Source organism: Chiroxiphia lanceolata, chromosome 7 (genome assembly GCF_009829145.1).
Source record: "Chiroxiphia lanceolata isolate bChiLan1 chromosome 7, bChiLan1.pri, whole genome shotgun sequence".
Taxonomy (NCBI): Eukaryota; Metazoa; Chordata; class Aves; order Passeriformes; family Pipridae; genus Chiroxiphia; species Chiroxiphia lanceolata.
The window spans coordinates 8,002,879-8,029,762 of NC_045643.1; the positions used below are offsets into that span (position 1 = coordinate 8,002,879).

At 36.9% G+C, this 26,884-nt stretch overlaps 1 protein-coding gene across 4 annotated transcripts in view; it reads right to left on the reverse strand.

Annotated features, from left to right (window-relative positions):
* The window catches only part of HIBCH (3-hydroxyisobutyryl-CoA hydrolase), a 41,685-nt gene that overhangs the window by 5,661 nt on the left and 9,140 nt on the right, over positions 1–26,884 (reverse strand). For all 4 annotated transcript variants that reach the window (XM_032693528.1, XM_032693529.1, XM_032693531.1 and 1 more), the window contains 7 exons: positions 15,371–15,449; positions 11,072–11,217; positions 10,090–10,176; positions 8,108–8,166; positions 7,242–7,323; positions 2,457–2,576; positions 1,306–1,339 (listed from right to left, as the gene is read on the reverse strand). In XM_032693528.1, coding sequence (XP_032549419.1) covers positions 1,306–1,339; positions 2,457–2,576; positions 7,242–7,323; positions 8,108–8,166; positions 10,090–10,176; positions 11,072–11,217; positions 15,371–15,449 — 607 coding nt within the window. The remainder of the gene's footprint in view (positions 1–1,305; positions 1,340–2,456; positions 2,577–7,241; positions 7,324–8,107; positions 8,167–10,089; positions 10,177–11,071; positions 11,218–15,370; positions 15,450–26,884) is intronic.

Here is a 26,884-nt window from a genome sequence, read left to right on the forward strand (position 1 = left end):
GCTGGCCATACTGAAAGGGACTTGCTTTGTACTGTGCTGCAGTCCCGGATGGTTTCATGACCTTGTGCCTCACAAGGAGGAATTCAGTTTGGTGTTCCTCTGACTCTCAGACTTTGAGTTTGTCACTTCCTGAATAACTACATTGCAGCAGCTTATATGCTAATTTAGAAAATATCCTAGGAACAGTCTTTGTAAGATCTCCTTGTCGCCATTACCAACACTATGGAAACCACGTACTTCTCAATGTGTGTGGTAAATTCTTCAAAGGAGTCTCTGCTAGTAAGTGCTAAAGACTAATTAATTAAAATCAGAAACTTTTTCCATGCTATACAAACCAACTTGGTGTCTCTCACCCCAGGCTATCTTTAATACAGTGTTACTAATAGCAAACACTCAAACACTAATATCCATTTCTCAAGTGGATTTTAAACTACTTTATAAAGATAGATATAAGAAATGAGGAGGAGATGATAACACGTACTTGAGTATACATCACTGTGAATCAGAAGTCCAACCTAAAAGTTATCCATCCAAATGCTTTGTACTGTAAGCTCCTTGGAAAATGAAATGCCTGTGCTCTACTTCATCTTGTACTGAATAGTACATAAATAATTGCTACAGTTCCTAACAGATGTGACTTTGGGTGTGACAAACTGCACAGTGAATCAGCAGTGGGATCAAGGACGGAATTGGAGTCTGTCCCCCAGATGAACTTGCTGAGCCACTGCTCTACTTTTACTGCCACCTACCTCGACCAATGCCTTAAAATGCTGAATTATTTACCATTAAGTTTACAGATACACTTTTTTAATAGTAAGACACCTCTATACTGAGATATTTTGGACATGGGGGGGAAAGTAAGTCTCAGTTCTAATGGTTTTCTACACAGAGTTGTTCTTGACTTTTGAGTCTTAAACCATCTTATAGCTGGCTGAACCAGCAATGTGGCAATGTTATTGTGGGCATAAATGATACACACAGCTACTCACTACTGTCAGTGTTATATATATTTTGAGCTTTCACAATGAAGTGGTGAAACCAGGTGGAGAAATAATGTTAGGAAACTGAGATTACACAAAAGAAACAACACAGCTCTTGTGCTTTGGAACAAATAATAAATTTTGGCCATACAGGAGTCCAATAAGCAAAAACTGTGGAAAGCTGGGAAGTGTTCTCTGGGGTGTTGCTGCATGCACTTAATCTAGTTTAGAGATTACTACTAGACTAGTAATGTCCAAAGAAGCACCACAATATTGGATTTGCATGTTATTAAGTTTGAGAAATGTTTCTGGTGTGCATTCTTACCTGCTCGAACCCCTTCGTAGAAGTCCTGGCCTTTCTGAAAGATTATTAAAAAAAACAAAACACATGTAACATGACAGATTCAATTTATCCCATCTCCCCCTACCCTGCTTCAGTTAAATCCTGCTTGTACTGTTCTTTTCTAGGCTTTCTCTTTACTTATTAAAGAGCTCTACATCTTCTTGCTTAAATGCAGCCACATCTCTTAAAATCAGCCTGTTGAACTGTAGCTGATCAACCAGTGTTCCCACAGTGCAAGTCCTCTCTCTGTGCTGCATCTCTTATTATACAGAGCTTTGCATGATGGGGGCTAAGGTGTGTCAGATCAGAAATTCCTCTGAGAAAAGCCACTCTTCAGGAGTTGTGATGTATTCTGCACACTTGGAACACTTTGCAGTTAAATGGAATCCTGTAAACATGCAGTTATTTTTTGATAAAGGTAAATGTAAGACTTGATCCCTAGCAGTGGAGCAACAATACTAGTTTCAGGAAAGCTATGGCAAGGATACTGTCAGGCATTACAACATATCAGAATTAGATAGACTTTTACTTCTAAGCATTTACTTTAATCATCACAAATCATTTAATTGGATATATAATATATATTTTAAAATGTGACAAGACTAACAATAAGGCTGCCATGGGGAAGCTTTATAAGGTATTTGTTCAGGTAATTCAGTTAGCAGCTCTGTTGTACTGAAAGGATCACTTTCTTGTGTGTTGTCCAAGTACTCAGTCCTTAGTACAAATACTACTAAAATCTATTGTTGTCTATAAAAAATTTATTACAGCATTCCTGAAAGGCAGTGATAAATAACTACTCCCATCCTTCTGCTGGGAATTGAGGCACTGAGGACTAAGTAATTTAAACAGAAAATCTGTTCAAGAACACCAGTTTCAAATTATAGTCCAAATACAAAACTATCCATATATTAATATTCTCATAGTTTTTTAACAGAAGCCCTCTACCATTCCCACCTGACCATCATTAATGTAGTCTCCTTCAAGTTGCATATAAAGCACACAAAGATGATACTGAAAATTAAAACCTATAAACTATGATCCCTTGATGTAATCTACATAAAACCCAGTCTCTGATAAACTGCTCCTCCCCTGTGGCTGGCAAGGGACAAAGGGCACAGCTACTTGCTTACCATGCATGCTTGGCTTAGTCTGTATTCCATCCTGAGTACCTCTTGCAAGTTCATGGAAGCTCCTTCTCTGAGCTGTCTGAGAGTCAACTTCAAGGATGTAGGTGACATCTTATTAATAGTCTGGGGAAGACATTAACAGTATTTTTATTCTGTTCAATTTAGACACATTTTAAAGTCTGCCACATTTTAAACTTTGTTAAGTAAATGATGGCACTCTTTTCCCTGAGCTCACTTTTGTCACACCTCTTCCTCCTGCTCCCTCCCACCATGCTGTTACACTAAATGAACTTCCTTGCATAAACTTTTATCAGCAAGAACTCTAGGATGTGTGGCGTCACTCGTGGAAAGAACTGAGATCGCATAATTTTTAATCAAATTACTACTAACCAGAGAATCTAATGCAGTTTGAAAGCCATTTCCAAACCATCTTCTGGTTAAGTGAATGTGAGTGCTATAAGCAATTATACTTCACTTTTGAATATCATATTTATAGTCTAAATTGCTCTTAGATGTTACTGATATTGTAGCTGATATTAGTATTGCACAGCACTTCAGTTTTATTTGGTACAATAGCATAGTAAGGTAATAGTAGTGAGATTGGCAACAAACTTTAACTAGTTGCTTTGAGAACCTTTAAAAAGACTACACAATATGCGAAGAAGAAAATTTTGGAAGAAAAAATATTAAAATAAATCAAACCTAAATGCATATTTATCCAAGCTGCTTATCTGGCATCAACAGATACTGCAGTAATTTAGCCCTACATTGCTTTGTTGATAGGAAGCCTGGAGGTCTGGCCTCCCTTCTTTTGACAGAACTGCAGGCTATAAATATCACCCAACACACAGGATCTGTTTAAGGCACACAAACAAATGCTGTAAATCTGGCTCTCACGAGTATCCTTTGATTAACAGTGTGCCAGTCAACAGTAGGGGGAAGTGGGGAGAAAGACAAAAACCTAGTTAAGAAAAAAGAACTGAGCTTTAAAGCTTTATGGGTTGTGGGGAAAAGGAACTAATTCTTATTGTTGCTCATCTTTTTTTCTTAAACAAGACTCCTCTGTAAATCCAACTAATAGCTCTTTATCATTCACAGTACAATAGACATTTCCTGATAATTAGGACATTTTTCCCACTACTGAAAAGCGGCAGATGGTAAGATTTGCCTCTTTACATTATTTTCATTGCAGACATTAGGCTCCTTACCACAGACTGCAATGGCAGGTTTCCAGTCATCAACAGTAACGTTTTTGCTAGCTTCCAATTACCCTCCATCCCTCTCCAGACACCAGCTGATACAGCAGTGACCCATTTTGCCTAGTTAAGCTGGAAAATATGCAATTGCTATACAAGCAGGAGGCTGTGCAATTGTGCCTTAAAAGCGCTGGTTCTGTCGTTCTTTTGCTTGCACGTTGACCACTGTGTTTGGGAGAGAAGCTGGCCAAGAAAGAGCCAATGCTGGCTCCCAGTGCCAGCAGTTCCTGAGTCCTGGTCAAGCTCTCTAACAATAAGCTGCCTTTCAGCAGATAAAGAAATCTGCTACACCTCTCATTACATCATTCTGCAGTTCTCAGATGGGTGGCAGCTCTTCACTGGACACCTTATTTCCTGTAATATGCTCTTGCTGGCTTTACCTTTGAACTGGACCTTTCTACCTTTGAGTTTCACATTCTGTCATTGAGATTAGACCAGGCTAAATGGTGTGCACAGTACAGCCAGATGGTTCAATGGGTGAAACAGCAATGGCAAGTTCTTTCTGGTCAAAGAAAGCACTGGAATGGGGAAGATCTGAAAACAGCACTTAAGGCAGCTGCTGGATGCACTAGACTAGTTATCTTGGCGTATCAGTGAGGTTGAAGGTGGAGGAGGTGCTGGTATAAATCAAGCTGAAGGAAGAGGAACAAGGCAAGAAAATGGGTAGGTGTAATTGCAGAAAAATGAGTCACTAGTGTATCTATAAATAAATTCTCTGTACAAAAAGGAGGGGATTGGTGCTAGGGAACAAGCCTGAAAAAGAGAGAGGATAGGCTGAAGCGGGGAGTACTAAAATGCAAAGAAGTCTTCATAGAAGTATTTGACATCTGATTCAGTATCTTTCAGACCATCTTGGTTTTGTCATAATGATCCCAAGAGCTACAAGCTGAATTTACAGTAGACCTGAATGCCAATAAGGTACTATCAGAAGGTGACTGAATTAAGTGGCACTGCCTCAGTGGAGTCCCTTACAAGATTAACAGCAGGCATAGTGACTTTCTTTCACTTAAACAAACAAAAACCTCCCAGAGGCCCAATACTTCACTTCCCTTGCAATAGATGAAGATACCCATCTCTTGATTCAGTTTTTGGTTTTATGAATCTTTCACAGAAGAAATTAAGTATCTGATTCTACAATCTCACTTAATCCTACTGTTTAGCACAGAATGTATGCTGTTAGAAACTTGTCTGAAACATGTATTTGTTGACACTAATAAGTCTTGGATCTGGAGAAAATGGGGGATTTGTTTTGTGGGGGTTTTTCCCATGAACTTCTGTATGGACCAAAGCAACTCAAACTAATGTAGTCTTATCTCTTGAACACAACAGACAATTGTTCAGAAACTTTGGTCAACTCCAAGGACATTCACTTATGAATCACATGAAAGAAAAAAGCTGCTATAAAATCCTATTAAAAACATGAAATAAGAAAACTGAAGAAGCAACAAAATAGCTTTTTTTTTTTTTTGTTCAGTAATTAAAAAAAAATCAGTTACACAAAACTGTAACTTTGAAGTAGATGATGCGGTTCTAAGTTCTAAATTAAAACTATTAAACAAATGTACCCCACTAAACAAGGAAAAGGAACAGGGTTGTGTGGTTTTGGTTGGGACTTTTTTTGAGGGGGGGGTTCTGTATGTATAATAAAGCAGATCTGAGTCATGAGGTGCAAATGAAGGAATAAAGTTGAGCAGGTTTGGGTAACTACAGCAAACGTGACAGAGCAAACCATCTCGTTAACATATTTCAGTAACAAAGTGTTTCCAGACACCTTGTATCTTTTGTTGTAGAAACTGTATTTTGAACAAAACACCTGTAAGGGCTATGGGCTATTTTAAAATAAATTCCACTAGGTCTGATTATGTTTTAAAGCGACATAAAATGGTATGAAATTAACTTAGGAAAAGCTACATGCAAATCATTCTTGACGGTTTTCAACCTCCACTGAACCTGATCAATATAACACTCCTGCAGAATTATATCAAACATTATAAAATCTACAAATAAAATACTGTCCTTTAACTCAATACTATAAAGAATAAGAGCCACCAGAAGTGACTACTATTAACATGCTATCAAACTGTCTCAGCCAACCTTAATGTAGTTACTTTCCCTGCCATCTATAACAGAGGGGAAAAAGTGAAGAACTGAATCACAGAGTCTGTATGGGTTGAAGGAAAATGGTACAATTCAGATTTATAAACACATAAAATTTTTATTTTGGCACCAGCTCATTTTACTGCTTTATCCAATGAAACCTGAATACAAGTGGAAAAAATGAGCTTTCCCTTTTATTCAATTTTGCTTTTATAATACATATGCTAAACTTCTTGCAATGTACTGGGCATAATGGTTGGCACAAAGATAATGCTAGAACTTGCTTTCTCAAAAACCGTTTGACAGTTCCAGTGACAGTGTTATAGCTTTAATTAAAAACTAAAAAGTAAAGTATGTCTATGACAGGATGTCTAATGTTCGTGATACTACCTTCTAAAATTCCTTCTGCTCAAATGAAGGTCAGAAGATGATGGATATTTTATTTTATTAAAAAAGCAAGATTTCTTAATGACACTTTTGTTGAAGAAATGCTTGAGTTCTATCCAATTGTAACTAATATTTCACTAGCTTGAAACCAAACTTTTACAAGGCACCTGAATACAGATACTTCAGAGGAAAAAAAGAAAATACACACATTATTTATAAATGAATATAAGTTGCTTCTTGCTTTTGAGGCTGAAGTATGAATTCTGTGTAGTATTGCTGTATATTTTTTGAGTAGTGACTACGTGATTCTGTGAGCAGTGACAGGACCCAAGGTAATGGTCTCAAGTTGTATCAGGGGAGGTTTAGGTTGGATATTAGAAAAAAGCTCTTCCCCCAGAGGGTGGTTGGGCACTGAACAGGCTCCCCAGGGCAGTGGTTACAGCCCCAAGCCTGACAGAGCTCAAGGAGTGTTTGGATGATACTCTCAGGCACATGGTGTGACTCTTGTTCTTGGGGTTGTCCTGTGCAGGGCTAAGGGTTGGACTCAATGATCCTTGTGGGTCCCTTCTATCTCAGCATATTCTGTGATTCTGTGATACATCCAACACTCAGGAATGCATTAAAAAGATCAAAAATACTTTGTGATGATAAATTTTTTTGCTGTTTACCCAAACGAGGTATCTGGAATGGAAGAAAAAGAACAACACTGTTCTGGCTCTGGTTTATTCCAACCCTTGGCAATAAAATGAGAAGCTATAAAAGGGGATGTTTGTGCCCAACAACCCCTTGAGGGGAAAAGGGAAAGGCATTTTGGGTTTTTACTAATTACAATTTTATGCACCACATGATGATACTCACATTGTGTAGTTTTACAGAGTTTTACTCTTGTCTGAACAGCACTACTGAGAACCTGAGGATCTCAGTCCAGTGTCCTATTGGTGTTATGCAGTATTAGTTATGTTAATAGGGTGAATAAAGTCTACCCCATGATAAGAAAATACACCCCCAAACTTAAAATTTTTAACAAAAATAACATAGAAGACATTACCTCTAGCTGCTTAATGGCAAAAGGAGAACCATCTTGCTTTAATTTTTTGACAATTTCTTCCATACTATTTGCTGAAAAAAGACTAAAATTAAAATAAATTAGTCCATTAACTGCTTCAGCCTTCCACTTACCTATGAAGGGTGAGTAGCACTAACATTAGAAACAGTGTAACCAGTTGATTTGCCTTTTCTTAGCAATGTGTTCCATGTTGTTCCCTTTCAAGTAACTTGGTTGTCAGGCATCTCCTCTCCCTTTACAATTCTCTAGTGTTTCAATAAACCTCACTCACGAACTCTGTTATTTATCTACAAACTTCCATTACTACCATCAGTCTTATCTGCATTTTTATAGCACATCAAGTCCTCAGTTATTAGCTCCGTTCTACCGGTTTGCTGTCAACATCTTTTGTCTCTAAACCTAGTTACTGCCATCCTTCTTCAAGAGTTTTAGCTGCTTCTTGTCACTCTCACTTATTTCTCCTTCCTTTTCTGATACACAGAAGTTCCAAGCAGTCATAGAAATGGCCTTAAATGAATGAGTATAAATGTGCTACGTAACATTCCCTATTCAACTTGACAATTTCTCTCACAAATCCCCATCCGATTTCTATAGAAAATGTTCATTCTAATGTGCCATATGGTAGTTGCTTAATATAAGGGTGCATGACTCAGGCAAATATGCTTAAGTACTTAATATACTGATAAGTGAAATATTTAATGAGCTTCAAATAAAGCTCTCTAAAGACAAAACAATTATTTAAACTTGGATGTCATTTCTCTCACCTTATCTGCAGAATATTGTTACTTGATTTAACTTCACATTCTCTATCCACAGTAACAAAAAAATGAAAAAAGATTGCTAAATACCTGTTAATCTTCTCCATGTGCTCATCAAGTACAAACTTCTTTTCTTGATCAACTGTGCACTATTTAAAAAACAAATACCTGTTTTACTTGGTTGTCTTAGACTGAAAATGTTATCAGTACTGAAAAATTTCAATGCCTTGTGTTACAGAAATATCATAATGAACAGTTAATATTCATAAGAGTGACATTTTTAATGAATTACAGTTTTGCAGTGTGTATAAATGAAATTGTCACTTTATCCTGTGAATGTTAAAGATGTTGCCTGATAATGCAGTGCTTGCTCTGAGCTACTATGTATGCATATTCGACTGGGTGGTTATCTTGTACACAAGTAATTCTGATTATTCTATCAAAACATTTCTATAAAATACACTAAGGAAGTCAGTATAGATAATCTACCCAAAAAACTGAGATTGTTTAAAATAAACCTTCATTGTCTTTAAAAATACTCAGGCGTATATTTAGGCATTTTTAATGACAAAAAAAAGGCATTTCTCTTCCTTATCTTTTCTATGTCATTTTGCAAAATTTTATTTAGACAGCTAAGGTGTGTGAAAGACCCATTGGCCTTATGTGGAAAGGCTGTCAAATGTCTCACATCTTCACATTAAGGGGTTTAGGACATAAGCAGATGTTTCAGGACCAGCAGCTGAAGCTGAGAAAGGTTCCCTGTCATTTCAGCTCTGATAACTAAAAATACACAGCCTCCTTTTCTGTATACTGCAACATATAATCACTCCTATTTCACAGCTTTCTATTTTGTGAGAATAATCAGTACTGCTAGGTTAATTAGCTTATCCCATTTATTTTTCTAATTAACCTTAATATATTAACTCAGTAATTCCAAAATAGAAATAACAGGAGTAGACACTGCTCATTTTAAAGCCAAACAAACGAGTTAAAAACTAATTAAAACAAACTAGAATTGAACAAACTAGTTTAACTCTAGAAGTTTTCTATTGAAATAAAATTACAATGCACATCAAAGCAGTTAAAATAGCCTCTGATTGTAATGCCAAAACCTTTTATTTTTTATGCTCATTGTTACACAGGCCCAACACAAATACTAATTATGTATTATTACAGTCATAGTCACCTCCAAAATCACAACAGAGCACTATGCATGGGTTAGTCCACTGGAAAAACAGCATCTTTCTCCCCCTGAAAATACTGCTTTCAGGTGCTTTTCCTACAGTGTATCTGCCAATGCTGATCCTATTGATAACTGCTGTGCTTATTCAGTTTTTCAGTTGCCTCAAGGTTACAAACATATAAAATACTTGAGAAGTCAAAGGAACAACTTAAGCCTTTAAATTCAGGCTTCAAATCTGGACTGCAGATGGTCTGCATCAAAATAATGCTAAAATTTATGTCACATGCATCAAGCTAGCAAGACATTTTTCAGGTTGATATAGAGAAATTTTCTGGGATGGAAATACAGCATCCATTTCCAAGTGAACAGTGCAGCATTTAATGGGCAGAATAACTTCTGCAGCCTCTAGATTAGGCCAGTAGTTCCACCCTTGCCATTTCCATTTGTCAGAATCCCTGAATTTCAGGGTAACTCCCCAGATCACATTTGTCATCATGTACAACCTCCAGTCTGCTCGTGGCTATCTATTTTGCCTTCTGCAAAGCGTGCTAGAAATCCAAGAATAACAGGGGGAAAATTAAGCAGCAATGTATTTTCTGCCTTGTCATGCTACTGGCTGGAAACTGAAGTACACACATACAGATTGGGCTGATCACAGCAGGAATTTTTGGGGTATCCAAAATGAATAAAAGGTGAAGAAGGACTTTTCAGTTCTGATTTTGACCACTGTAGGCATTAGTGCTACAAATTAGTATTTTATAAAAGGCAAAGAGTTTGGGAATCCGTTATTTTCAACTGTAAAAAAAAAAATTATCAGTAGCACGGATAAAAAAAGAATGTCTTTATATATATAACAATTTTGCTTGATTTCAATAACTGATCCGATTACCTTCTTGTGGTAAGAGTTCAGTAAGTCTGCTATATTTTCTTTTGAAGGCGATTTCAGTGCTATCAGGTCTTTCTCTAAGGCAGGTAGCTATTAAAAATAAGATTTAATTACAAGTAAGTAAAACAAAATCTACTTGAATTATTTCTGCTGGTGCTGTACTACTGGTAATAGTAGTATGCATGTATAACCCCCCCCCCAACTTTCTGACAGATCTTAAGGTGGTACTAAGCAAACAATACAAGGAGCCAGAGTTCATTTTTCAGTGTTGAACCATCTGGATTTAATTATGTCTGCAGTGATCAGCAAAGAACTCTTCTTCCCAAGCAGACCCCCAATGCAGTGCTACAGATGCAGCAGGTAAAGCAAGGCTACACCAGACTCAGAGGAAAGAGCAGGAGTCTGGCAACAATGCTATCCTCAAAGCAGTATTTTGCCAGCTCCACAATGACAGTCATGAGTCTTCATGCAGAGAAGGAAAGCAAGTCATGGTTTCTCCTTCATTTAAGTCCACTCCAGTTACTCTGACTTTATGAAACACTCCAATTTTTACACTTCCTTACAGGCACTGTAAGAAACAAATACCTGTTAAGCAGACTGATAAAAACCACATTAATTTAATGGAGTTTTACCTTGATTGAAAACTTAGCAATCATATAAATCTCTAGTTTCATACACAATTGTCTTGAACTGTAAAATTTTGTAAGCAACTTCCATTATGCTGAGTAGATCATGCCCTTCCAACAGCAGAATTGTGAAGACAACAACATTTGCTCCTTCCTCCAAGCAAAGCTGTTGCTATCTTGCAAGTGTTAGAATGACAGCTTGTGAGTATCTTACCATCCCTGTTCACAGGGCATGGCCAGCTAATATAACTGTGCTGCTGCAGACACTCAAGTTGGTAAAAGTGTACTGGGGTGCTAAAACCTCAGACCTGTCATGGTGGTTGTAGGCTGTGCCCCTGCCAGCACTGTTAGCACGTTACCTTTTCGGATTCCACAAAATGTGTAGCGATGCCAGCTTTTAGTACATCTCTTCCTTTCAGCCTGTATCCTGTTAGTCCGAGGTAATAGCCAACCCTTCCTGAGAGCCTTGGCAAGAAATACCCTCCACCTACATCAGGAAACAGGCCTGCAATAGACAACAAAAACAAAAGTGAAGGGAGAAGAACTTGTACTAATCATCACTTAGTAGCCACTTCTTCTTGTCTGACTTTCATCTCCCTGACAGGCACAGAACTGTGATTGAGTTTCTCCTTGACTTGGTTTGACATTTCTCTGTCATCAAATCCCTTCCTAAAAGCAAACTCTCAAACACCTTCCAAACTGCATCCTTTCCACTAGCACATACTTTAAAAATAACTACCAAAAAATAGTATTTATTCTATTTGCCAACAACTTGAGATATTTTTAGGTGCTTGAAGAATCAAGTGTGTTCTCAGCAAAGAAACAGAAGTGACACGAAGAATTGTGAAATAATTTGTGCAAACTTGAACTGGATGCTGCTTTTTCTCTGAAATCTTTTATTATGATAAAAATATCAAACAGTGATGAAGTTCCTCTTGCACAGCTTAATTTGAACAAATTTTGGGGCTGAGAATTCAATAGTAGATCAAAAATATTGACAGGGTCTTCCTGAAGGTGGGGGTGCAAGAGGCCGAGCTGGTACCTGGCTCTTTGACAGGACTATGACTAAGGTGAAAGTAAAAAAAGATTTTTAAACTTTCCTGTTTAGTGACTGTCTTACATTTATATATTTTTTAAATCAACAGATTAGAGTAATTTTTTTAAAATTTCAAGTGTGAATAAAATTTAAAATACTTTTAAAAGTTGTAATTGAAAGATATCTACCTTCTGTTATATACATTGATCACCAAAACAAATTCAGACACTTTTTGTAACATACTTAAACTTAAGAAAATTTTAGCTTAGCTGTATCAGTTTCAGAAATCTGAATGGATGGAAGCAGTGTCCAGTTACTACTTTGAAATCATCACCAATGGTGCATTCATGACACTGCAAATCTTTTGAAGAAATGAAAGGTGTGGTGGTGTTTTTTCACTGTGAGAGAAAAATGAAAAAAAAAAAAAACAAAACCAAAAACAAATGAAAAAGAATACAAATGAGCAATAGGAAGCTCATGAACACTTGCCAAAGCAGAGATATTAACTGGGAAAATTCAGATGCACATAAGGAGTTTAAGTGCAGTTCTGATAGAAAGTGGTAATTTCTCACTCACAAGTAATTGCTTTCAGTCACAAAAAGAGTCAGTGTACGTATTATGGAAAAGATCCTATCACAGGTATTTTGAGATGTGGGAAATCAGTGATCCTGGAATAGTCCTCCCCCTTGGACAGAATCGAGGGGAGGTTTCTTTCAGACAGCTGCTCTTCAGTGTTTTCCTCTTAATGATCTTAATATCAAACCCATCTCTCAGCTTCTCCTCTGATTCCCTCTTGGTCCTCCCTTTGTTCTGTTGCTTCTAATACAATGAAAAGATGGTTTTAGGAGTCACTTCCTATCAGTTAAAGTTGCAGTATTTTACTCCCACTGATGTGTGTGCTGTCATTAATGGATTTATTCTTCATCCCACAGGCTACTGAGACATACAGCTCTTCTCCTGAAGTGCTGAATGCCTTGCTAACACACTTTAAAAGCCCAATTAACCCCAGTTCCTCACTCACCTTTTTCATCTGTACTCACATTTTCAGTAGTCTGCTCTACATTTTACGTTCTCATTTTGAGCCATCAAAACATTGATGCCAAGACTTTTATTTAGTTTTAAGTTTCTATTCATCTGTCTCCCCTTGGATATCCTACTACTGAAAAAAAAAATCCTCATTTCAAAGTGAAACCTGACTTAAAAATGCCCTCCAAAGTAAAAAGGCAATTACTTTATTCTGTCCATCCACCAGAACTGCAACAGCAACAATCTTTCTTGGTTTTGCTGTAATTAAATTAGAATAATACCGATGCTGGACCACTGTTCTCCCCATGTTCCAGTAAAATTCTAGAGGAAAAGACATCTTCCTACTGGGATCCATAATGCCCTTCCACTTGACCATACACAGGGAAATCCATTCTAAATAAACTGTGCAGCTGATTAACTTAAGTTGCTTTAGAGGAAAATAAACCTAAATTGAATGAAGGTTTAATTATTAAGGAATTTACAAACAGGATTAGTGAAGATGTAACTAATCCACTTTAAACTTACTTGGTTGCCTAAACACAGTCTGCTATAGCTTCTGAATCTTTTTCAATGTCCCTGTCTTCCATTTTTCTTGTCCATGTTCTACATATTCCCCTTAATTCTCTCAACAATGCTTCCCATATGTTTCTCCTTGCTACTGTGGTTCCCTTAATGTGTTCTGCTTCTTTTGATAGTATTTACCAATTATTTCTCAAATTCCTACTTAAATAAGAGAAGAGCTGTGTTACTGCTGGACTGACCAGGCTATAAGCCTATGCCTGTGGTGCTGAATTGCAGTCTGTGCTCTTTGCTGTAATCCCAAAGGTGCAACTCTGCATTTGCCAAGCATGAAATAAAGGCAGTGCTACTACATTCTTACCTTGTCTGTAGAGGGGGTTGGAAATTTATTAGTAAATGACTTCTAGAAAGCTAAAAACTTAGGAAGGATATACATGAAAGTGTCCATTATTAATATAACATTATGTCAAAGCCCACCTCTTACCATATACTTCCTTCTTTTGTTCTTCCCACTACTAGTTTTTCCACACCCTCCTACATCTAAGCTGCTTTCCAGTGCTTTGTATTATCTGTGTCAAACTCCTACAGTCTACAACTGCCTTTTATTTCTATTTGCAAAGTGACATATTTATCCTTTTATTTACGGTTGTGTATAAATGCAGAATAATTGTGTGAAAATGTAGCAGCTGAATGAATGCTTTGTTTTCATTTCACAGCAAAGGTGTCATGCCTACTGAAATAAGTGAACACATGAAAAAATCAATTAATCCAGTGTCTAGAGAGCTAGACATTTTAAGAGCACGCACAGAGATCAAAAGAGCTAAGCCTTTAAATCCAAACAGATTTCAGTGGTTTTACTTCTAATTGATCCTAAAAAGGGTTTAATTACTTCCTTTCCTAAGCAAGTTCTAAGCTTTTCCTTTACATGTCTTCACAGTCTATTTTTCTTTAAGTAAGTCCTTGGCAACACAAGAAATGTATGTAAAGAACAGAATTTTTAATATAAAACTACTCATATCTTTACCTTTGAAGAAGAAAGTGAAGGTACTTTTATTATTAGAATAATTTTATATGTCAAAGAACTTCTCTGTTTAGTTTTTAAAAAAAAAGAATACAAACTGTTTCCTTCAAATGGCTTTGATGTACAATAACTGATTATGAAATTCAGAGTTTAGCACGTTCATGTTGTATTAATGCTTGAGATATTTAGTTTACCAAGTTTTCCTTCAGCATAAAAAATAGTTGGGAGGTCTGCAATAGCTTTTGCTTTTCTCATCTCAAATTTGCTTGTTCAGGAAAATTGCACTAGATTTATCAGCCAGCACGAATTGCTGTAATTTTTTTTTCGGGAGTTAAAATGATAATGAGCTTCCTTATATTTGGGTGGTTTACTGTGCTTTATTTCCCTTGACACTTGCATCAGGAGGGTTCACTTTAATCTGATTGACTTTTCTTGAGCCATACCTCCATCTTCATGTAGCTCTGAGATACATTTTCTTTTGTGCATCTCAGAGTTGACAAAAAAACTGTAGGATCAAACACTAGAAAACGCAAGGAGCATGTTACTGTTTAAAAAAACAGACACTACTGAAGACACTGTGATCTCACCTAGGCACAATCTCTGCACAACTGTAATGGGCCTACATTAATAATCTACAAGAAAAGCTGGAATTTCAAAATCTGTCTCATTAACACTGCAGAGCAGCTGTGTAGCACAGGCAGTTGGACTCACAGAGTCCCCAAGGTAAAGCTGAAGTAGCTGCACTGGGATCTTCAGACTTCATCTGCCTACATCTGTAGCACAGACTTAGTTCCTTGGATCTGCTTCTGTTTCTGAAATATCCTGACAGCCTTTGCATCAGTCTAGACAGTTAGGAACCTTAATGATCAACTCCCAGAATGTAGGTAAGTTTCTGTTAATTTAACAGAAAATACTTTCCATATATGGTCATCTCCAATTCCCTTTTAAAATTCTTTCATTACCACCACAGCTTTCAGTCAAAGACGTTTCATCCTGATTACACAAACAGTGAAACCTTAGACATATTAACACGTGATAATCTGTTAAAATGCTTACCTATTGCTGTTTCTGGCATTGCAAAAAGTGTCTTTTCTGTAGCAACTCGAAAATGTCCATGAATTGAGAGGCCAACTCCCTGTGCATGGAGCAAAGGACACAGTTATAAAATTATTTTTACCAGTAATCATAACCCTGTGTAACACACCTCTTGCTTTGCTCTACCATTTAAATAAAAGTAGATTTAACACATGCATCTCAAGAAAATATTAAAAGGTCTTTCACGGTTCAAACACTAACAAAGCATCATATTACCTTTATGATTTGGCTGAAATAGCATTCTGTGCTTTGAAAGACTGACGAGTCACACAGAGATTACCTTCAAAAACCCTCAGGTGACAGCAACAGAAATGGGTGACCCTGTTATCTCCATTAGCCCACTATGAGGGCTGGTATCCCTTTGCTAATGTCACTCCATCTATAATTTTTGCAAGTACCTGAAATCACCGACAAAAAAAAGCCAACACACGAATTGTACAAATTTGTCATTCTAGTACTTCTAAAAGAAATAATAATTAACTGTTCTTCTAATGTGATAATTACCTATGTTAAAAACACAGAAGTGTTTTAAACAGGAAAAGTCTTCAGCATTACTGATTAAAATTCAGAGTATGTGGTTAGAAACCCACTGTTTAACCTGAGCACTGGTGTTCACCAAATCAGAAATGGAATTCACATTATTAAGTATACAGCCTTCTTCTCTAGCAGCCTGTCCTGATGAGACACTTCCCTCAAAAGCAGAAGAGTTTCTGGTGTTGTCTATCACATATTTTCTGATTTAGGCAGTAAGCAGCAGCAAGGCCCAATAAAAAAAGTATTTTCACTTCACACAAAATTAATTTAATTTAGACAAATGTTCAAGAGGCAAATTGGCAAATATGAAGAAAAATGGTAATCTGACAAAGTTACTACTACTTAGTAATAATATTTGAAGTAATCCAAGTATATTTAGATTACAGGGCATAACCACAATATACATATTGAGGTCTCACTTCTCAAAGCTTATTTACATGACACATGTTAATAGAAATGTATGTTTGAGTGTATCTGGAGACAAAACCCTCTACTGAATAATTCACAAGAAGTTCCTTCATACAAATATTATCTCTCTCTTCCTTTCCACTGTTTCAGGTTACTCCTGTTCCTCACTGTTAAATTTCCCTTGGTTAAGTCCTTCTACCTATCCACTTTTTTATGTTAAAACTAAGATATCTTAAATATCATTGGCCAAAAGAAGACAGTGTTTAATGAAGAAATAATAGATTTTAAATAACATTTCTAATGGCTTAAATACTAGAAAAATAGTACTTTACCCACCTAAGGCTACTAGTTTTCATAAACATCTTCATGCACTTCATACTTTTCATCAAAACCAGTGGGATTAATTGGGTGATACTCTCTTGGGCCAGCAGTATATATTTGACAGGCTTTTAAGGTGAGAGTAGAACATCTTTTTATTTTTCTTATTACAGAGATCTTTGGGTGGGTTTTACACTAAAATTTTAAAAAGTTATCTCAATTTAATATAAATTACGTTCATTTCCTTCCGTGGCCTCTCTTACAATTCTGCCCAGCAAGAAATTAATTGTCACTGTTTCTTCCATTAGGGTCATACACGATTAAATTTGAAAATATCTTCAAATTTTTTCTGTAAAATGAATATCTGCCAGTCTACTGTTTTAATATAGGTGTATGAAGTTTTTAAGATTCCAGTTTAATTTCCTGAGAAATGCACCCTTAAGGCAACTGGTTATCAAACTGGATTTTATATTCAGAAACTAAGCCAAATGTGTGCACATGAAGTACTGCTATTCCAAGGAGGTAAATGGGATTTGAGCAAACATCTGAATCTTATTTGCCCAGGGTACCATGTTCTGTCTCATCCCTTATCTGTCCTTCAGCCCTTTCTCTTGAGGACTGGTCAGAGGCTGTACATCTCACCTGAGCAGCACCAAGAGCAATGCCCCTGTGTTTAGCTCTCTTGCAAATGCAAAGCTACATGTAAAGCTACATTCACTCCTAGAACAGCTCCAGAAGTCTTAAATTAAATGGAAATGTGACTTCATAACTTCCAACTTTTTAAATGTCATAATAGCATGCTTTCACTGCATTTAGTAAGGCCTGTTGTTATTTTTACACATGTTCAGCAATAGTGATGACCTTTTTTTATAAAGATAATGAAATTAAAAAATCATGCCCATTTTGCTCTAATGCTTAAATTAATTTTTGTTCTAATCCCATATCTAAAAGCACAAATACCATCTATCATAAAGCATTTTTTCTGGCTTATTTTCTAGATAGTCTGAATTTTTTGTAAGGACTTAAATTTTTAGCTTGAGTATTAAGTAACAAAGACTCGAGTGTGAACTCCATAAAGGGAGCTTTTCTTCCAAACTTGTTCTTTCTTTTTTTAGAGTGATAAAAATAACTGTAAAGTTTTAATAATAGAAAGTTGAAAGATGTAATTTTCTTTTGAAAGAAGTAATTAAATCAGATTTCACTTTCTCAAGTGCTTAAGCCATAATTGGATTTGTTTTCTAGACAGCCTTCAGAGTTTTATAGTATAGATAACAGCCTTATTTCAGATGTATATTTAAAAGATTGAAATTATATTTACTTTTTATCCATTATAAAGAAAGCAGTGCAAATATGTCCTTACTTCTTTGAAGATCATTTCTAAATAATACAATGTTACAATAAAATTAGGAGAGAAAATGAGTTAATGCCTTGAGGGTACAAATCCCAGTAATTTATTTAACTGGTGATCATCATATGCTTTTTTTTTTGTTTATTTGCAACTTCCCAAATCATTAACATATTCACTGTATGTGTCTAACCTTCTAGATCTAATACAGATGACAGATACTTCCATTTCTGGATTCTCTACTTTTTTTTCTTTAATTTAACTGAAATCTTACATATGTAGAGCCCCACCTAGGAGGCCCTTCACACTATTAAAGTATCTGCAGTTGGGCTGTGTTCACTTCACCAGATAGTTCCAGCATTTACACATCCAAGGCTTGGTGCTATAATGTCTTTATTAAAATACAGTATATCCTGCCTTGTCAGAGTCCTACCTTTCATGATCTTAAAATATATAGTGAAGCTAATATCTTCCTTTTGACTTTTCCAAGATAATACATTCTCATGATGAATCAGGCTTGTACTGGCTGGGAACTTTTTTTTTTCCCTGACAGCTGAATGTTTGAACTTTGTAAAGAATGATTAAAGAATGAGACTAGAACTTAAGGAGAATTAAGAAATGAACAAGCAACTAATTCAAACTGCTGGGCTGGTTTTGGCTGGCATAGAGATAATTCTCTTCACAGTAGCTCCTTCATAGTATGGGGCTGTGTTTTGGATTCTGCTGAAAGCAGTGTTGATAATATGGAGATGTTTTTGTTATTACTGAGCAGCACTTGCACAGGGTCAAGGCCTTTCCTGATTCCCACCCCACCAGTGAGGGGGCTGGAGGTGCACAAGAAGTTGGGAGGGGACACAGCTGGGGCAGCTGACCCCAAGTGACCCAAGAGATATTCCACACTATGCTCAGCACATAAAGTAGGGGGGGAAAAGGAGGAAGGGACCATGTTTGGAGTGATGGTGTTTGTCTTCCCAACTCATCATTATGTGTGATGGCTGGAGATGGCTGAACACTGGGAAGCAGTGAATTAATTCCTTGTTTTGCTTTGCTTGTGTGGGTGGCTGTTGCTTTACCTATTAAACTGCCTTTATCTCAACCCCTGAGATTTTTCACTTTTACCCTTCCCATTCTCTCCCAATCCTGCTGGTGGGGGAGTGAACAAGCGGTTCTGTGGGGCTTAGATGCCAGCTGGTTAAACCATGACAACTACCTTTCTGTAGGGTTTATTTATGAATTAATTATAAACACAGATAAGAGCAGAAATGGTGTAAACATCTGTTCACATACAGAAAAGTAGACCTGTGTCACAGCAAACCACACATCACACTTGCCTATTTACTAAATAACCGAACTCAGACTATGAAGGAATCACTGCCTAGGAAAGCTTAAGTGACAGAAAAAAAGAAATACAAACAGAAAAGGCCTTCAGGAATGTTGCTTGTGTCACCTTCACTAGGCTGATAAAGAATTTTTAGCTGTTCAAGCAAACACTTTTCTGATAACACCGATATTGATCCTGTCTGCAGCTAAAGTCCTGTTGTAACAGTTCCATCCAGTGATTACACTCATTTTCAACTGCATGAGAATACAGTTCCTGGTAGGGCCAGAGCCACAAGAGAAATGTGGCAATCAACAAACAAACTGAGCATAAGACAACGAAGGGCAAATATATTTGCATACAGACGTGAAAGAATAGCCAAGGTGCAGTAGAAATGTTTTCCAAAGCATTAGTCGGCAGCACAGTGAGTGAGTGGAGTTGATTCAGGAAGCAGCAGGAGCTTATAGCTACGTTAGATCAAAAACCATGGATGTAAGAGCATTACCCCTGCATCCAGACACAACAAATCTTAAACTGAATAGAAATTAATCTACGTTCATCATCAGTGTTATGGACCACTCCAAAGAGTATAATCCATTTTTATCTGGAGATACTAACAGAGAAGACAACACAGTGAACCAGAGCAGTGCAATGTAACAGATCAATCTGGACCTAGAATATCATTTTCTTTGGCTGATGACACGTTAATCAATTCTGTGCAAGTATTTAAAAAATGCCATCAAAAACCAGTGGGGTTTGTGAACTTTTCAATCATTTAGTGTGGTATTTTAAAACATAAAATATTAATGCAATATGATTAAAATATAAAATATTGATATCCATATACAGATTACATATTAGAGATTCTCAGTCCAAATTCCTACAGATACACAGAAGCACAGTGAGTTGACTGGAAACAGATTATATGTAATAATACCTGATGTTTCAGTCTCGTTCTTCTGACCCCTAAGTATTTAAACAAACTTGATCCAACTACTTTAATAGTAATCATTTAGGTCAGCTTCTTCTTAAAGTGAAATTTGGGGAAAAAAATATGTAGGCCATTCTGCGCACCAATGCTGTCACAGTGAGTGTCCTTTATCAACAGAAAAATTTACACTGAATTTTTAGAAGTTCTGGTTTGATCTTTCTGCTACCAGCTTGAATTTATCAGTGATCTCAAATGGGCTTTACTAGGGTACTTATCACAATCTGCACAACTTTTTATGGACACAAAACTTGTGCTGCAACAGAAAGAAAACAGAAGATATAAGACCTAGATTTGAAAAGCCCATAGCAAAAGTAATTAATTACTGGCAAGTGCAATTTTTTCTAGTGTTAAATTTGAAAGCATTCTTTTTATCCCAGTGTTGTTTCCCTATACATAACTGGCCATGTGTGTTCAGAAAGACAGTAAGTTTGGCATTTTTATTGTTTCTAAAATTCTAGAAGACAGCTCTATCCCTTTGTTTCTCTGTATCACCTCAAAAATGTAGGTACTGCAAGAAATTTCTATGTCCAACTCATGATGTCTTAATGTCTGCAGGAAGGGCAGACAAGTGGGAGGGAACCTGTTTCAGCAATTTGCATCAATGCATAACTGAGCTTTTAGGTTTTATCTTAAAACTGAAGAAACACTTCTTGTTCTTAAAGACAGGCATGTGCAACAGAACTTTGTTTAAACAGCAGCACAGTTATTTGGGATGACAGGAGTGAATTGAGGGGATTTCGTAATGATGCTCTATTTCTCTGGAGAAAGTGCTTAGAAAAAGTGTAAGACTGATTAAAGCAAACTCAAGGAGAAAATGAGCATTCAAATTCTTCTGGAGTTAAGAAAAATGAGCAGAAATATGAAAGGATGGAGAAGCAGGCAAAGATAATTCTCTTCAGAACTTTTATTCCTTGATCTATAATAAAGGGAAGCAGAGGGAAATAATGAGATAACTCTCAATATGTGACTAGGCATGTACAAGAAGGTCTAGAATGAGAGAAAAATAGTGGAACTTTCAGCAAGAAATAGTCTGATTGTTTCTGGAAAGAACAAATCTGTGCAGAAGCCAGCAAAAATCTCAGTCGTTATAGAGCTGGAAGAGGGGAGGAAGAGTTTTCCTTACTGTACCAATACTGACCCATAACTTAAAATACTTGTTTTCAAGACAGTGCTTTATGATAAACCCTTTGGGGAATAACATCGGGCGCAAATCCTTGAGCCTTCAGTGGTTACTTTTTGTTGATGTCAAGAGCTGCCGCTGTTATTATAGTCCGATTAGCTACAAAATGAAGAGCACCGTTTATCCCAGGGATCAGAGGGGAGGGCCCAGCAGGCAGGCCCGGCCGCCAGATGGTAAACACACTGTAACAGCAGCACAGAGCGAGCCCCGTCAGTATTGCCTCAGCATTGTTTGCAACATCCCACCTCGCAAAAGCTAACTGGTGCACAAGGCAATCTCACAACGATTCGTTTGCACTTGCAAAATCTGTATTCTGTTTCACAGTAAAAAGCTGCCTTCAGCTTTGAAGCACTGGCACAAAGCAGGCCACAAGCTTCTATGTGGCACACGGGCACGAGTTACCAGAGGGAGGGGGAGAGGGGAGAGGCAGGGAGAAAACTGGAAAGCAGCTTATCTAGGTTTAGTATGACAATTACTTTTACTTCAGGACAGATTTTAGAGCATAAATTAAAACGAATCCAAAGATGTTCAAGTTTCAGAGCATGATGGCTGACAAGAGGCATGACATATTTATAAAAAGGAAGAAATAGAGTAAGAATTGGGAGAAGTCCCAAGGAGCACTGACATTTTGGGGTTCCAGTTTCCTATCTCTAAAAAAAGGTTAAAGGAGTAATAATGTCTATTACAGTATAGAAGTGCTACGTAAAATAACAACTTTTCATGAAGTCACCCCAAGCCATTGACATGTACATTAATAACTAATAAGCAAAATTGCTACAGTTTGCAATAAAATTTGCAGCCCAAATTAAACCACAAATGAACAGCTTTGTTCTGTGAGCAATATCCACTTGTGATACACATTCCTCTAATTAAAAACTGTATCACAAGTGGGAAAAAAGCGCGATATTTTTATATATGGTTAATTCTAATGTTTCCTAGTTTTTGAATGTTAGTCTCAAATGCTGCTCTCTACAGTTCTAAGTAAAAGCTACACACACAATTTAAATGAATACATCCTAAAAACAAATAAAATAAAAATTAAAAAAAAACCAAAACCAAACAGTAGATGGGAAGACACATTACAAATGTGAAGGAAAATGGGGAGCTCCCCCCCCCCTTTTATAGTATACACCTGAGGAATATCAAAAGACACCTAACTTAAGCATTTATGTAGTAGCTGCAATGATTGCAGCTATCATATTTGTCTGGCTTCTTTTTCTACAGATTGTCTATTAACAGCTCATAGTTCAAGGGAGATCATAATGAAGTAAAGCAGTCTGTTGTCTTTACACTTCCTACCTTCTTTCAGCCTTCAATCACTTCAGCTAAACAAACTGAAGTGCCAACATTCAGTGGTTTTGCGAGATTTTAAGTTTGGTTTAAGACACTGGCTCACAATTTTTATTTAAATAGTTTTTATGGAAAAGAATAGGTGAACATCTTATTTCTGTGACTGAGAATGATTTCTGTTAGAAATACTGATTCCTAAAAAAATGTGACAACTTCATGTAATACCTGTGGAGCAAACTCCTCCACAGCTTTTGGCCATTTATTCCATTCAAGAACCTCAAATAGCTAAGAAGTGATCAAGTTTTTTTTCCATACAAGGCAGTGATGGGAAGCAGGCCAATTCCTATTGTAATGCCAACACACTCTTTGGGCAGTAAGCATTCCTAAATACACATAAGATCACAGGGGATTAACTTTTTTTTAACCACTTTCAAAAACTGCTGATTGATTTCACTACCACTTGCAGTGAATTTAATATTTTGCATGTCAGGCGTATACTTTTGCCTACTGAAAAACTTTGCTACCAAGAAAAATTACACATATGAGGTAAATCTCTATCCAGTCTTTCCCCACAAGTCTCAGAAAATTATTATAAAGAGTTAATGCTGGAAATACGCAAAGCATTTCTGAACAAACTCGTATAACTATAAAACCTTTTCAGAACGCTGTGAAGTAAAATTTCATAAATATGCCAGGCTAAAATTGAAAACTGCACATTCACTCAAAAAAATTCTTAATTAAATCTTTGACAAGTCTTTATTGATTAAAGCAGGGTAAAAGGCTTAAAAAAAAGTGAAGAGGATTCCTAAGGAGGGTTAAAAAGTCATCCTTCCCCAAAAGTAGAATTCTTCTTAAATCATTACTAAGATAAAAAGATCTTTACATGATGTAAGAGAGAATAATAATACAGAGGAAAAATGCAAACTTCAGCTAAGCAAATTTAGGCCTCCAAGTCCCTCATATCAGGTCCTGAGATCTGATTTACAATCTAACAATGTCAGCATCTGGAAAATTGCTGAAAATTAAGTGGCACTAATGTGAAAAAGAATTAAATCTAAATGTTAGGTACTTAAGTCACTCTTCTACTGCAACACAGACAGATGCAGTAATTCTGATTCTGTATTCCAGAAGTGATGCACAGGTAGATGCACAACAGAATGAATACTTCCAAACCATAGGGTAGGTTCAGGAATTCGGCTGCATCTATTTCTCTGGAACACCTGCATAAGGCCTTGATTAAAATGATGTCACTCAATAAGCAGCATTCTGAAAAAGATTTGTGCTTTGAACTGCAGTGTTTCTGATGCACAGGTTCCTTCCACTAACAAGGCAGGGAAACATAGCCTGGATGGTATCACTGGGAAATGGAGGGCACCATCCTCTGAAAGAATATTAAGAGTTACCAGCAGTTTGCCATCAAACAGAGAGGGCACCCCAGCTGAGGTCATGCAGAAGCTACTCATTAATGACACTTCATTAATGACACTTTGAAGTTTTCATTATCTGCCTGGATGATGAAATAACAAAGATTTCTATAATTTACAATTTCCTTTTGAGTAAGGCAAACACTTTGAAGGGTAAGATTCAAAACAGTCTCACTCTGGAGAAACTAACATACGAAAAGAACTACACTTGAGAAAGCCAAATCAAATGCAGAGATGACAAGCATGTTTTCTATGGAACAAATCCCCAGACAGTTTTCAGGGGTTTACAGCAACCATGAAATCAATACAAATAATATAATGCTCTTGTGAAAAGAGCTACTGAAGGTATCACACTACGGCAGAGTCTGTACCAACAGGCAGCCAAGGGCTGAGGTGGGAATCTGCTCAGCCCAGATTCAGTACACCTGGGCAGCCTCATCAGCCCAATGCCACCTGATATATGGCACTCAGGTTTCTTGAAATCCAGAGAAAAGGAGTACTTTTTGTCTCCTTTGTAGTCTCTGTGGAAAAGGGTAGCTCTGCAAGACAGATTCTTTGTCAAGTGAGTTCAGTTCAAGGAAGAAGATTTAAAAATTGGTGAAAGGTAAGCAATAAAGAAATGTACTGTGATGGAAGTTTATGTTCTGCAAGGAGGAAAGAGGTAAGAGTAATAGTTTTGAGAATAACTAGAAGTGGTGGCCTCCTAGCACAGGATGCTTTCAGAAGCTGCTATTTACATGGACTATTTGTGCCAGAATATCTCTGTAATATAGGGAGGATAATTATTCTGCTCTACTTGGTGCTGATGAATCCTCCAGCTGAAATATTGTCTGGTCTCTGGCAATGAACTGTAAAGTACACAAGTGGGAGAGATTCCAGAGGATTGCAGGAAGACCAAGAGACTTAATCTATAGTAAAGGCTGAATAACTATCCTTATCCCTATTAAAGAGAGATGGCTAGGAGCAAGGCATGTAAGTATCTCAAAATGTCCATTGAGAGCTGTGACTAAGACAGAATATATTGATTACAGTATTAAAGTATTAAACAGTATTAAGCATTAAAGACTTATATTATATACTAGGGAATCTTAGCTTGAAAGAATAACAAAGCACTCAGGTGGGACATCTAGAAAAACCAGGACTGCTGCTGTTGGAGAGTTCTAAGCACGTTAGGTGAAAATCAGCTAAGCAGTCATCCAGCTGTACTTAACCCTACTGCAAGTGCAAAAGAATAATCCTGATGCTCCTCCCAGCTCCCCACGTCTGTGTAGTCTAAACCTTAACATATTTCACATTACTACACAAGAGACTAACACTCACACAGTTCTTAAAAAAACATTCTACTGTCCAATAGTCACCCTAAAGATATTCTATGTAAGTAACTTAGATGTAGTGTCTTGGTTTAAATAAAAGACCTTGCCTAAAAACACCAACTTCCAAAGTCCATGCCCTGATTTTCTCTTTTTTTTTTTTTGGCTAGCATATATTCACCTTGAATTCTAAGCCAAATCATTGGAAAGCTACCACTTAAATCTGTCTAGTGTGCTTTATTTGGCTCTGAAATAGGTTTCAAATACATTTTTATGAATCCTTTTAGTCTGTTAGAGAGTATCTGATGCAGTAATATATTTTGTGCCAAACCCCTATTTAAAACCCTAGCTTTTGACTGAGCTTATAAAGCACACTTCTATTCATCTCCAAAGAACTCACAGTATGACTGGGGCATTTCTAGAACCAAGACAACCATTTCTGGTCATTTGTCATTTGCAGGATGTCATTGGCAGACAATAATATAAAAAAAAAAAACTCTGCCTTTCTGCCTTTCTTGTCTACTGTTCAGATATCAAATGTCAAGGAAATAAAAAATCGATAGATATAAATCAACTAAAATAATCTGAACAGTAGTTTTTAGCAACATAAGAGTACATGCCCAGTACATTCTCTTCAATAGTATACACCCTTTAGCAGTAAATGTGGCATTTATAGCCCTTTTCACTAAAATGCAGTCATCTTTGCTTCATCAAACAAATCTGTCACTTGAACTTAGTGCTCTGAATAGGTACAAAATAAGTACAAAAAGATGAAAAGATACATTTATACTGAATATCAATTTTTGATGAACTCCAGGAGCCCGGGGAGCACTCCAGGTGCAGAGAACAAGCTCCACAGCCCCATCTGTTGGCTAACGAAGTGCTCAAAGCCATCTACCAGCCCCCAGCCAGCAACGCTGAAGGGGAACCAGTTCAGTTTTTGGATGAACAATTCCAGGTCTTACCATCACAGATCTATGGTATCCGTGCATCAGTAGCAACTTTTACTACCTAAGCACATAAGAACTGAGTTTCTAATACAGTTATGGGATTTTTAACTTCTTTTTAATTAGAGCAACAAAGCACTCTGTGCTTAGTGCTGCTTTTTGAGCAAGGTTGAGACTGGCTTGCTTGCATTTTCATTCATAGATAAATGGTCTACAGTGAAATTGTAGTGTTTAAAGGGGTGTACCTTGACTTATAAGCCCAAGCTAAAATTACTTGCTTTTAAAGCCAAGGGCTTGAATGTATATTTTTAAAGGCATTTACTGTAGTTTGTAAGTGACAAATGTTCCCAGCTCCTACTGACTTGCAGGGACTAAGATAGCCAGATCTTGAGCATATGGAATAGATGAAA